General features: G+C 41.6%; 1 protein-coding gene across 1 annotated transcript; it reads right to left on the reverse strand.

Moving 5' to 3' along the window:
• Window positions 1-295: 295 nt before the first annotated feature.
• On the reverse strand, window positions 296-12,129 carry LOC146138619 (uncharacterized). Its single transcript, XM_083394618.1, has 11 exons — window positions 12,025-12,129; window positions 11,117-11,253; window positions 10,776-10,935; window positions 9,876-10,070; window positions 8,168-8,280; window positions 7,885-7,996; window positions 4,925-7,680; window positions 3,648-3,840; window positions 1,943-2,191; window positions 1,090-1,275; window positions 296-534 (listed from the first exon to the last, which is right to left on the reverse strand). The coding sequence occupies exons 1-11, from the start codon at window positions 12,127-12,129 to the stop codon at window positions 307-309; spliced, it is 4,434 nt and encodes a 1,477-aa protein (XP_083250744.1). The 3' UTR covers window positions 296-306.
• Between the last annotated feature and the right edge of the window lie 335 nt (window positions 12,130-12,464).

A 12,464-nucleotide genomic window follows, 5' to 3' on the forward strand; every position in this document is an offset into this window, starting at 1 on the left:
TAAAATAGCTACAGCTGTCGACATTTTTCGCTAACACACACACAACCGGGCGCGTGAAAACAACCAACCGTTTTTCTTAAGTTAGATTTTGTATAACAAACATGTTATGGCCTGCATACAGGCAATTGTAATGTCACATTAGAAACTGCGAAGAAAGATAACACAAATACAATGCACAGTGAAAACTTAAGTGAAAAGTACATCTTGGCGAATATATTTAGAGTGGCAAAGCCTTAAACATTACAGCAATTTATAAAATAAAAACATTATTTATACGCTAAGAAAGTGCATATAAAGGTATTAGGTTTAAACTTTCGCTTGTACTGTGATGGCCGTCCTTGGTCGTATTTGCCGAATTCGGGTTGACGGTTTCTCCCTCGGGTTAATTTGAGCTATTATCCGGTCGCTAGGGCGCGCCAGACGCGACCAAAATTCAGTGTCGATTCGCCTGAGTGGCTGTTTCAAGGTCGGTGGCTTAACCTTGTCTGGCTCGTCGGCGTGCCTTGCAAGAACTTCTTGAGACATGCACTTTGCCTGGATACGAAAATATATTCCGTTAATTGTGTGCATATTAATGATATGCGATAACATCGGGTTACAGCCGATACCCGATCTCTGTCGTCTTGTGGTAAGATAGGTACTCGTTCGATACTGGCTGATGTAGAAATTTCAGCCTTTATTTTTAATCCAATGCAGAAATTATTTTGAGTGATTATAGTGGCTAAGTAATATAGAATAGCATGCTGACAACGGGAGCTATAACAACTTCGTAACGCTAGCCCTAGTTTTTCTTAGAATGTTGCAATTTCATTTGTTTTGCATTTTTGAGAATAGAAATATCGTTATTATGTAAGAGATTGGACCACGGTTTTGTCAAAAAACGTTTTGCGAAAACTTTTTGTAATTTTGAAAGGCGACCTATATGCTACGTATTTCAAATTGACATGTAGCTTAGCACGCGAGACTTATTTAGGGCGACCGTCAAGTTGCAATATTGTTAAATTTTATTATTGTCCCGCAAACAAAAACAATTCGACTACCACTACCTTAATTATTCAAATTGATAAGCGTCAATCGAGGTTTCCTTACCCAGCAGTAAAAAGTCCCAACGGCCTTGTGCGTTTTCATGATCCTGTCTTCCGGAATGTTTTTCAACAGGTGAAGAACTCGTTTAGCGGTTGCCACAGTAACGGAAGATGCGTCGCATAGCGCCACCCTGCGGGTGATCGAAAGCCTCCCAAGTTTGCCGAGAAGGGTCTGCATCGCCGGCCAGTCCTTGGAAGGGCAACAACAATTACATGTTTAAGCAGTGTTTTAATGACATTAAGTCAATCAAAGACCTAACTTAAGTGCATTTAAGTTACTTATTTCAAATGACTTGACTTTGACTTACAACACTGGTTTATACATAACCAATACCATGACGTTAATATTCTTGTAGAATGTGTCGTTTCAGTAGCAATTCTCAAATCAGGGTAAACAAATCGAAAGATTTTACTTTGTTTTATAATTTAATGGCGTGATTAACTTTACCGTGAGTGTGTCGTACAGATAGCCTTGTGTCCTTCGTTAAATAGCTGTATTATTTTATTAGGTACCGCTGTTACGTGATTTACGCGCTTACATTGAAAAACATCTATCTACTAAACGCGACCTAAATCTTCAGTCGAACTCATTTGGAAATACTTTATAAAATCGTGTCAAACTATATTTTTTATATATTTGTAAGTAATTTGGCATTGGTGACACTCTGACAATTAATTTAGTAACAATAAAAAAATGACCTTTATATACTCGAAATAACAGATTGTTTACAGCATAAAATTTTCACCATTTGAAAAGTTAGGCACCCAGGTTTAACGTTGGGCAACATGGTTTAGTTTTACTTGGAAACTATGTTTATCATTTTCTTACAGGAAATAATTCACTAAAAAAAGCTTACGATCAGTTGCCGTTCGTGTTCTCCCAAAAGCAAGAAAGTTGCTCGGACCACGGTCTTCATTGAATCAGGGGGGCAAGGGTAGCTGCTTATTTGGGCCACTACCGGTCTTGTCATGCCCACCAGGGTCGTCCTGTGCTTATGCAGGCCACTTAGTTGGGTTACCAGCATTCTGGCGCGGCTAAGGTCTCTTTGGAAGGACAACTTTTCCTGGCCGGAAGCGGGCAAATGCTCCGGCGCTTCGTTGTCAATCTGTTTAGTTCGAAAAATATATATTATGTATATTTAACTCTGTTGTATACAAATTATTAGTGACCTAGACTTCTTGTCAGTGTTGTAAACAAGTAATTTTGCAATAAATTAAGTCCCAGTCAAGTAATTTGTATGAAAAATTAGGTTCAAGTCAAGTAATTTGTAAAAGAACTTAACTCCAAATCAATTATTTTTGAAAAAAATATTAAGTCAAGTCTATGCCAATTCATAATACGAGCAAGTCAATTCTAAGTCAAGTCACAATTGTCATTAAAATTAAACGTTAAACTATTAAAATTGGTTAATTTTTCCGATAATGAGCAATAACCCAACTAAAAAAATAACACAAAATGCACAAATTAAGACAAATGACCCAATTTACAAAAATAATGCTTAATAAAAAATTTTTGTTTTAACAATTTTTATTTTAGCGTAAAAAAAATTTTTTTAACTTTATTTTTATCAAATTTTAACTTTATTTTAACTCAACGAAATTGCTTGTTTGTAGAGGCCACAGTTCTTCCTTGAATTGATGCCAGTTACACAAATATAATGTTTTGTCGAAAAGTCAAGGTGTTTTATGGATTATAAAAAGTGTGTCGGGTTTTTTGGCGATAGATTTAGATTGCTTAGGCATTTTTGTATTACAGAATGTCTGTAGCCTATTCCTAAAATCCAAACTGTTGATCTTCGAAAAGACCACGTTTATCAAGTTGAAGTGTTTTATAAGAATTATTTAAATACGTAACAATAAATAAAAAAATTGATAATTTGCGATAAAAGTTACTGCTGATTCAAGTGGGCATTGTGACATGTTTCCTGCTTTTATGGGTTAATATGGTTTAATTGTGTCGTAGTTCCTGGTTTAAAATGCTTCCACGACGATTTTTATAAAAATTACTCTCAAGAAACACAAAAACTTTGTCAAAAGCCATAATTTGACAAATTTTGCCTTTATTAAAAAATTTTAACTTTATTGTAAATTTTAACTTTATTTTGACCTATAAAATTCTTAGAAACAGCCCCCTAGGTGCTGAAAACAACTTTATTCTTTGATTCGTGGACAGACGAGGTCCTTAAAAAAGGTTAACTTTATTGACCTTTGCGGGCCCTAGTCATTACCAAACTGATTTTTATAGATTAAGTTCTCAAATTCTGAACATAATACGCAATTCATCCGTTTTACAAAATACGATAGAAACTATTTTCAGGTGACTGCCGATTTAAAAATCGTAAAGGTACATATACAAAGGCGTACTTTTTTCCATTTTGTGAATGGTTGAGCTATATGATACACTTATGAGTGAATCGCCGTGTTAAAAATAACAATACTTGCGTATCTGGAAGGGCCATTTTTGATATGTCATAAGACACAATGTAAAGCGAAGCAGATTGGTTGCTTCTTTGAATTAACCAAGCCCATCGAAGGATCGAATGAGGACTAGCAATTTATCACCTGATAGATTAGGTGTCGAAGGACCTCGACGTTTCGCTGCTTTACGGCGTTGCTGAGGTTTTCTGCGTACTGACTTGCCGTGCGACCTCTCAACTCGTCTTTAGCTCGCCTCACCAGCTCCAACTCTGACCTGGAGAGATCCGCGTCGCCGAAATATCGCTCGAATTCGTTGAGGGCTTGCCACAGGTCTGCTCTGCGAAGAGTATATGGCCACCGTATTTATATCAGGGCTGATTCAGATTCGAAGTCGCGTTTGGGATTTGAGTAGGACTTTTGATACTACTCGAGTCCCGAGTCCGACGTGCGCAAAAGCAAGTTAGAAACCGATAAGGCCGCAAACTGTAAACAGTAAAGATAGATATAAAAAGGCGTACTTATTTTCCATTTTGTGAATGGATGAGTTACATGACGATGACATACTTATGAGGGTATTGCCGACGACGTAAAATAAAACAATACTTGCGTGCCGGGTAAAGTCAGTAACCAAATCGATTGTATTTTGATTTTAGTTTTTAATAATTCCATTTGTTTAGAGAATTCAACCGACACGCAATATCGCGTTTTTTTATAATTACTTATTATATGTTGCCTGCCAATCATTTCAGTGTGACGGATATTGCGACTGTAGGCTATTCATAGCAGGGCTATGATGCCGGGACTCCCGTGTCAGTTTATTTGCCTGAAGTGGGACTTAGGACTGAAGCAAGACTACCGGAGTCCCAAGTACGACGTGATCTTGCGCATTAGCAAAACCAATAAGACCGCAAACTGTAAATCGTACAGGTGGAATTGCGTATGCTGTGAATGTATAGATTACTCGTTATTTGAAACGCCTACAAGTGGATTGCTGTGCTCCACAAACAAATCTGGCGTCTTGGGTGGTGTCACTGACCACATAAAGTCAATAGCGGTGGTTCTCAACCGGGGTGACGCGGCACTATCACTATAAAGTGCCACAGAGTGCGAGAGATATTTCAAATAGTTATGAATTCCAATTGTTGCTTTATTGAAATTAAAAAAATAAATTAAAAAGTTTTTTTTAACATTGTTGTACAGTTAATGTGCTGTTTCAATTTCGTTTATTGTAACATTATAGTTAACCAAAATACGAGCAAGGGTGCTACAAACCATTTATAATTTCTGTAGAATTCCGCAAGCCGAAAAAGGTTGCGAAACACTGGTCTATGGTAACTTTATTTATTCTATGTGGCCTTCAACTATTTCAGTCGCTGACTATATAGGAACTTACTTACGAAACATAAATGTCGCGTACTAACCGGTCACCATGCTCGATCGCTTCTCGAAGCTTCGCGCCCAGCTCATCTTTAAACTTCCCCAGGATCGCATCCCGCTGTTCCTCCTCGTTTCTTCTCGATTCCTTCCTCTCGACTTGCTGCAAGTTGCGCTCAGCCTTTCTCAGCAGCGTCAAGTTGCGTTGGTCCTGAGCGTCCCAGGCCTGTCGCGGCGCCGGCTGTTTGCTGTGGTTAAGGCGCGAGTTTCGCTCTCTCGCACTCTGCGATCGCGGATTGTTCGGCTTCCTTTTTCGCTCGTTGCGAGCGCTGTTGGCCAGCTGAAATTTTACCTGACGCTTTGGGTTGTCCCTACCACGCGGCGTGGCGCGGTCGGTGTTCATTGTCATAACGCGCAGAGCAGCCCGAGTCGGTATCGTGACTTTGGCGGGCTTTTGAGCTCTCAAAGGCCGCGGTTTTCTGGACCGGACACTGGCGACGCTCCCCTTGCTTGCTGTGTCCGCTTGTTTCGTATTCTTAACTTCTGGCGGCGAAGGCTTCTTTTCCGCGACTGTTTCTAATTTATCCCGCGTAAGAAGAGCGTCCTCATCCCCATCTGGCAAACATATAAGCCGAAAGGCGGCCAGCGCCTCTCTCAGAGGCCTGGAGTTGGTCTCTTCCGTTAGCAAGGCTTTCTTCAATTGGTGTCGCGCTGCGGCAATTTGCTTCATGCGTTGCTGGTCTTGACTCGACCGTTCGTGTTCCACCAGCAACGCCAGGGCCTCTTTAGCCTCAGCAGGTGACCGATAAAATTCGCCCAACTTGGCCACTGAGAGGTAGCCGAGAGCCTCACAACTGGAGTCGACTGAAGCGATGGCAGATGAAAATGCCTCTTTCGAGTTTTCTGTTAGGGCCAATTTCAGTTTGTTTTTTATTTCGTCCACTTTCAGACGCCATTCGTCGATGACCTTTATTGTCTGCCTTGATTCTTCAATAACGCCAGGATTGATCTGATCGTGATCGTCCAACATGTCTAGAATCTTCTTGATAGTGACATAGCTGGCATCAACTGAATGCATATTCCCGACGTTTGCGATTTCGCATTTAAGAATCTCCTCAAGCCTCTCAGCAGAAGAGTCATCTCCAGATGCCATTTCAAGTCGTGACCCAACCAAAGGGGAATTTCCTAGCGTTTCTTTCTCAATATCTTGCCTCGAAATGACACGAAACGCGACTTCGACGTCGCGGAATCGCTTTCTTAGCGACTCTGCCTCTTTTACTTTGTACGCATCCAACAGCGAAAGAGCCGCCTTAAGCGAGAAATCTTCGGGAGGAACCCGGCAGACTTGGGCCCTGGCAAGCGCTCTCATGACTGTTGAAGTGTTATTCTCATCCGCAAGCAGTTCCTCCAGTTCCCGACGAGCCTCTTCGCGGCGGACTTGGCGGAACTCTATGTCGGCCAGCTCGCACTTGGCCCTGAGCACGACCGGGTGAATAGGCGATATGTAGAGCTTTTCAGCTAGCCGTAGGTTGCTTTCTAAGTCGCCGCGGTTGGCTTCAAGCACAGCTTTGCGAAGCGCGTCCAAGCAGACTCGCTTGTCGTCTCGTATCCGACCCAGCTCGCCTTTCGCCTCCAAGAGCGCCTCGTCGTTCTGGCGTAAGTTGCATTTCCCTATTGCCCTGGCTAGCTCGACCTCGTTGCCCGAAAGCACGGCCTTGTGAAGCTCGTAGCGCGCTGCGTTCTCCTTGCTTTGCGACTCGGCGCCCAGGATTCGGATCTCGGCAAGACGGACGCCGGCTGCCTTGCGCAGACTGGCAACGAAACGCTCCGGAAATAGCACTTCAAGGCAGCGCAGGATAACCCTCAAGGTGTCGCGTTTTTCGTCGCTTTTAAAGTCGTTTTGCGTCCAACCGGGGCGATTGTAGCAAAGGTCTACGAATTGAGCATTTGCGCCACTGGAATTGGCCGCGAGTTCGTTCAGGCCGAGTTCCAGGTTTGCCGCCACCTTCTCAACCTCGCTTCGCGAACTTGTCGAGTCCTTCGCACCGATGAACAAACGCAGACTGGTCTCGGAACGCGTAATGACCTCGTAGCGAGCGAACACACGCAAAACGGCTTCAGCCTTCTCCAGCGCAGCGTCGTAATCGTTCTTATCGCGTTTAGTGTCGGGCTCGCAATCAGTCGCTTTTTCCAGGAGCAGAATTCGCTTAAGACTCTGCGCTCTAGCGTTTTCCAGGAAGCGCAGCGAGGATCGGAGCGCTTCGGCCGCCTTGGTGACTTTTTCCCTTTGGCCTGCCATGACGCGACACAACTCGGTGACCATTAGGCTCCTATCTCCCTGCTGTGACGTGACTTCCCAGTCCTCCTGCCTTAAACAGCCAAAACTCTCCTGCGATTCTCCAACCGACGCTTCTCCGCAAGCTTTGTACTTTTCGCTGAGCAGCTCAAACTGCCGACAAGTCTCGTTCAAAGTGATTTCCATCGCGTTCAGCGCCGTTCCGACTATTTTGAAGGCTCGAACGGCGGCCTGTGTGCTTAGCGCCACTCCTTTGGCGTGTTCTTTCATCTCGGTGAGAGCGTCAGAAATAACAGAGGCGTTTTCATCCACTGATCTCAAGCCTCGTTTCAAATTAGGCTCGAAATCTGCAATCTCGCATGGGCTGGCGATAAGCTTACTCAGAGAGGTGTAGTCCCTGTTGCGGAGAGCTTTGATGACGTCGGCAGTGAAGGATACGCTTCGTTGAAGAGAAGGTAACACCTTGTCACGTAATCCATCCACGAGATCTGGTTCGCCGTCGTATTTCTAAAGAAAGTTGGTAAGGGCCACTGTATAAAACGGTATGCTTGATATAGAATGATTTATTTTCTGTTAACAATTTGCAACATGGTGTACCATTTCACTATGTTATTAACTGTGATTTTCTGTGTCGTTTTTTTGACTCGGCAACCCCATTGAATATAACGCACCAGTGGTCAGAGACCACGAGAAAAATATCTCAAAAATTACCTTAACTTTATGCATATAGCGTTTCGTTTTCTCCAAGTTTCGGTATTTGACGTTGTGCCTTAATCCCAGAACTGCCCTTTTTCGTTTCTCTCCAATTTCTTCTTCAAGTAAGCTAAACAACGATAGAGAAATACGTTAGTTAAATAAACGAGACCCAGGCATGCAGGTCCGAGTTCTACCACGGTATATTTTTGATGCGTTATACCCCCTCTTTTAATATCTTAAAATTATCGTATAAATGTGCTTTTTGGAGACGTTCTTATTCATATTTGCTTCAACTTACGTTTTAGCTTCGACGAATGTTGGATGCTTGAGATCTAATTTTAGCCTCTTCCATCGCGCGATGGCTTCCTTCAATTGACTCAACTTTCGGCTTTTTATCGATTTGTCCAATTCCTGGCAAAAGGCAATTGTATTTTTATTTGGCAGATTAGGAAAAAAGTATTTTTAAAAGTGTTTCATATAAGCAAATTAAATTTTTAGTGTTGTGTTTTTACCTTGATATAGTGCAAAATACGAATGAACACTATAGTTTTAAAACTAGAAAGTCAATAAAATCTTCTATTTAACCTATAATATTTTTATCACTCTTATCAAGGTAACAGATTATGTTAAGCAATCTTTTTACAAATCTATTAACATTAATTTTTTTCAATATATAAGCTATTGCTACCAGGCATAATATCAGGTTTGTAGAGCTCTTCTGGCAAATGTAGTTTTTATTCCGACGTTTCGACGTCCTATACAGGTCGTCTTCATCAGGGTAAATAACACTGAATGCGACTAGTACAGTGCACGATAAACAAAGGAAAAAAGGAAAAAAGAATGGAACGCAAGCACGTTACAACGCAACAAAAACAAAACGCGATAACGAATGATTGGGCCTCTAATCTTTAAGCAGGTGCCTGTAGCACGCTGAAAGCATCACGTCCGTTTTGATGTTCATTGTGTTGCCCCGTTGGTGAATAATCCAAGACTCACGAAATAGTCTTTTCCTGTAGTCAGATTCCCGGGCCAAAACAGACGCCGCATTAAAATCAATACGGTGGCCCTGTGACACCGCGTGATTGGAGAGGGCCGACTTCTTCGCGTCACTGTTGGCAACATCCCGTTGATGTTCTTTTCGTCGGGTGTTAAGTGACCTCCCAGTCTCTCCGATATATATTAACGGACACTCGGCGCAGGGAATAGAATATACAACACCTCGTTGTTCAAAGGTGTTGATTGGATCTTTCGGGTGACACAGTAGCTTGCGGAGCGTATTGGCAGGTTGGACGCCCACCGCTACACCAAAGTCACGCAACATACGCCGCAGAATATCCGTCAGTTTTGGTATGTACGGAAGTGTCACAAAACCCTCTGTTTTTGGATGAGTCGCCTGTTTGGGAAAGATCCAATCAACACCTTTGAACAACGAGGTGTTGTATATTCTATTCCCTTCGCCGAGTGTCCGTTAATATATATCGGAGAGACTGGGAGGTCACTTAACACCCGACGAAAAGAACATCAACGGGATGTTGCCAACAGTGACGCGAAGAAGTCGGCCCTCTCCAATCACGCGGTGTCACAGGGCCACCGTATTGATTTTAATGCGGCGTCTGTTTTGGCCCGGGAATCTGACTACAGGAAAAGACTATTTCGTGAGTCTTGGATTATTCACCAACGGGGCAACACAATGAACATCAAAACGGACGTGATGCTTTCAGCGTGCTACAGGCACCTGCTTAAAGATTAGAGGCCCAATCATTCGTTATCGCGTTTTGTTTTTGTTGCGTTGTAACGTGCTTGCGTTCCATTCTTTTTTCCTTTTTTCCTTTGTTTATCGTGCACTGTACTAGTCGCATTCAGTGTTATTTACCCTGATGAAGACGACCTGTATAGGACGTCGAAACGTCGGAATAAAAACTACATTTGCCAGAAGAGCTCTACAAACCTGATTAATTTTTTTCTTGGCTTGGAAACTCGAGCTTAGTATAACTCAAACTAAGAACCTGTTCGGGATACTTGTCATTGTCCCGAAAAATACGCTGCTCCTCTTGGATTTTGGCGAGGAAGTTTTTAGCGATGGCCAGCTCAGCGCTCAATGCTTGAAGGTCGTCTCCCCGCATTTCTTCGCAACGATTGATCGCCGATTCCAGCCCAGTCTCTGTTTCGCCGCGGAGGGCAGAGTTAAGATGCTGCTTTGTCTGTACACAAAAAGCATGTAAAGAACTTTGAGCGCTGGTCCAGAACCCTACAGGTTTTTTAATTTGATAAAATGGGCAGTAACGAAACAAGCAAAATTGAAATTGCAAAGGAGAAATAAATATATTAATAATACTTGACCAACCCGAACCCGCTAACTAAAATAATGTAAGTATGTTGTAAACCCCCGGACAAAAAAGATTTTACGCCCACCCAAATCTGGACTTATTCCCCAGCGCAGCGTTCAAATAATTATTAGATGAAAGCACATTATTTGGGTTAGGGCTGGTTAGGGTTTGGGTTGGAGTGGGTCAAGTTTTATTATATTTATTCTTTCAGTTTGCAATTTCAATTTTGACGACGGGTTTCGTTAATGTACCACAAACAAGTGGTGAGATTATTGACCAGTGCCGAGCTTTCTACAAAAATAATTTGCAGTGTCAATTCGCTATTTGGTTACCGACTATAACTGCTGAAATGTCTTAAATAGCAATTATTGTAAATTAGATAATAATCATTCGGCTATATCAATTTTTGAGCAACATGTTTCGCAACGACAAATTTGTTACAGCGAAAGTAACGGCTACCACTTTTACAACGTGATGTAGTATTCACAAAGAAGGCACATTTTAGATGCAAATCATATTTCCAGCAAGCTCTTGGGACCTTTTGTATACGCCGTATAACAGCTTTATCCTTCTACACACCTGGAGAACCCTTATCGCCATATCTGCCGATTCCAGCAAGCCATCACCATCGATTAAGCCCAACTCCTGATAATCCATTCTCACGGCTACAAGTGACGTCAAGTCACTGCTCTTAAGAAACGAACGCAATCTGGCTTTGGCCTGCTTCCAAGCTTGCAATCTGGTATATTGCCATAAAAAAGTTTAACAATGATTTAAGCTGAGTCTTTTATACAATGACCCGAACTAGCAAAACAGTGCAAAAGCTATGGGTGATATTTTAGTGTGACTTGATAAGTTTTTTTTTTAATTGGATACACTTATAGGAGTACTTTTTTGAGAAGCCTTGATATACGGCTTACCTGGCTTGCTCCTTTATGAAAACGTCCGACTTCGTAAGAAGGCCACTCGACGCCGCTTCGTCCAACGCATTCTCCAAACAGTTAACGTCCCTGCTTTCTCTTGCGGCAACTAGACTGTCTTCAAACGCTTTGCGTATCTACGTTAGAGGAACTCTGTAGCACTTGTAAATTGTATTTGAAAAAAAAATAACAGCCAAAAAACCTAAAAAAAATGTTTTTTAATAAACCACTTGTTTGCGAAAAACTCTTTTTAGGGCCAATGGTAAGTACTATCATTTTACTTTAAAGAAAAATAGTCAGCTCCATATTTCGTCAGTTTAATTAAAGTAAAATGATAGTACTTACCATTGGCCCTAAAAAGAGTTTTTCGCAAACAAGTGATTTATTAAAAAACTTTTTTTTTAGGTTTTTTGGCTGTTATTTTTTTTTATGTCAATTTAGAGCTGTTATACAAAATACCAGTAGTGCATTTTTTTTCTGAAACAACCATAGCAATTATTTGACACATAAATTGATTTCAGCAAGCAAAAGAGTAACGTTATTCTGTTAAAGGTAACAAACCGCCAATCACAGTTATCTGCGATTTTAGAAAAGAACAGATAGTGGACAGGTATACGATTTTAGAAAAGAACATATAGTGGACAGGACAGGGCGAATAAGACGATTAGGTTTAATCTGTGTTTATGCTGTTAATTATTGCTGCGAACATTACTATACCTTAACAAGCTACTAACTAACCTATCTCTCAGTAAAGACCAGCTCATTGTTGGAGAGTAACTAGGGTCATTCACCACACGGTGCTATAATTAGATTACTTTTTGTCGGCTGTGTTTGACAGACGCCGCTATCAAATATCTCGGCTAGGCCTTCAAGGCTTATTGTAGGCTGGTTGGTACCTGTAAACGTACCTCTCTATCATCCTTAGGTTTGACTTTGGTGACGTTTTGGGGACTGATCTTTGAGTTCTTCTGACCGTTACCTTTGCCAAAGCAAGACGAGAATAGGTCGGGCATTTCCAAGAACGTCCGATTAAAGACGGCCTTGCAATATTTCTCTCGCAATAAGTTAGGTTTATCTCAGTGTCTGGGTAAAACAAAAATAATATCACTAAAAGCCACTGGCAAAATAATACTTGTTTTAATTGTTGTAAGACAAGGAATAGTATTTGGAACCAACTTCTAACGTGCAAATACCTACTACCTTCGGAAACTGCTTGCCTAATTGGACAAACTACAATTACATTTAATTGCCGCTGAAGCAATTCGATTTTATAAGCCTTGGAAGGACCTTCCGAAGTTTTGAAAGCCTTCGCGTCACGGGCTTTTGTCTCGTCAGACCTTCCATTGTT

The sequence above is a fragment of the Ascidiella aspersa genome, chromosome 7 (genome assembly GCF_963924565.1).
Source record: "Ascidiella aspersa chromosome 7, kaAscAspe10.2, whole genome shotgun sequence".
NCBI lineage: Eukaryota > Metazoa > Chordata > Ascidiacea > Phlebobranchia > Ascidiidae > Ascidiella > Ascidiella aspersa.

Bases quoted from the DNA above. Each gene is read 5' to 3' on its own strand.
- LOC146138619 (XM_083394618.1), bottom strand. From the start codon at position 12,129: ATGCCCGACCTATTCTCGTCTTGCTTTGGCAAAGGTAACGGTCAGAAG. The intron at 7,681-7,884 runs GTAATTTTTGAG...AACTTTCTTTAG, and splicing joins GCTATATGCATAAAGTTAAG to AAATACGACGGCGAACCAGA. The intron at 535-1,089 runs GTAAGGAAACCT...TTTCGTATCCAG, and splicing joins TTGGGACTTTTTACTGCTGG to GCAAAGTGCATGTCTCAAGA.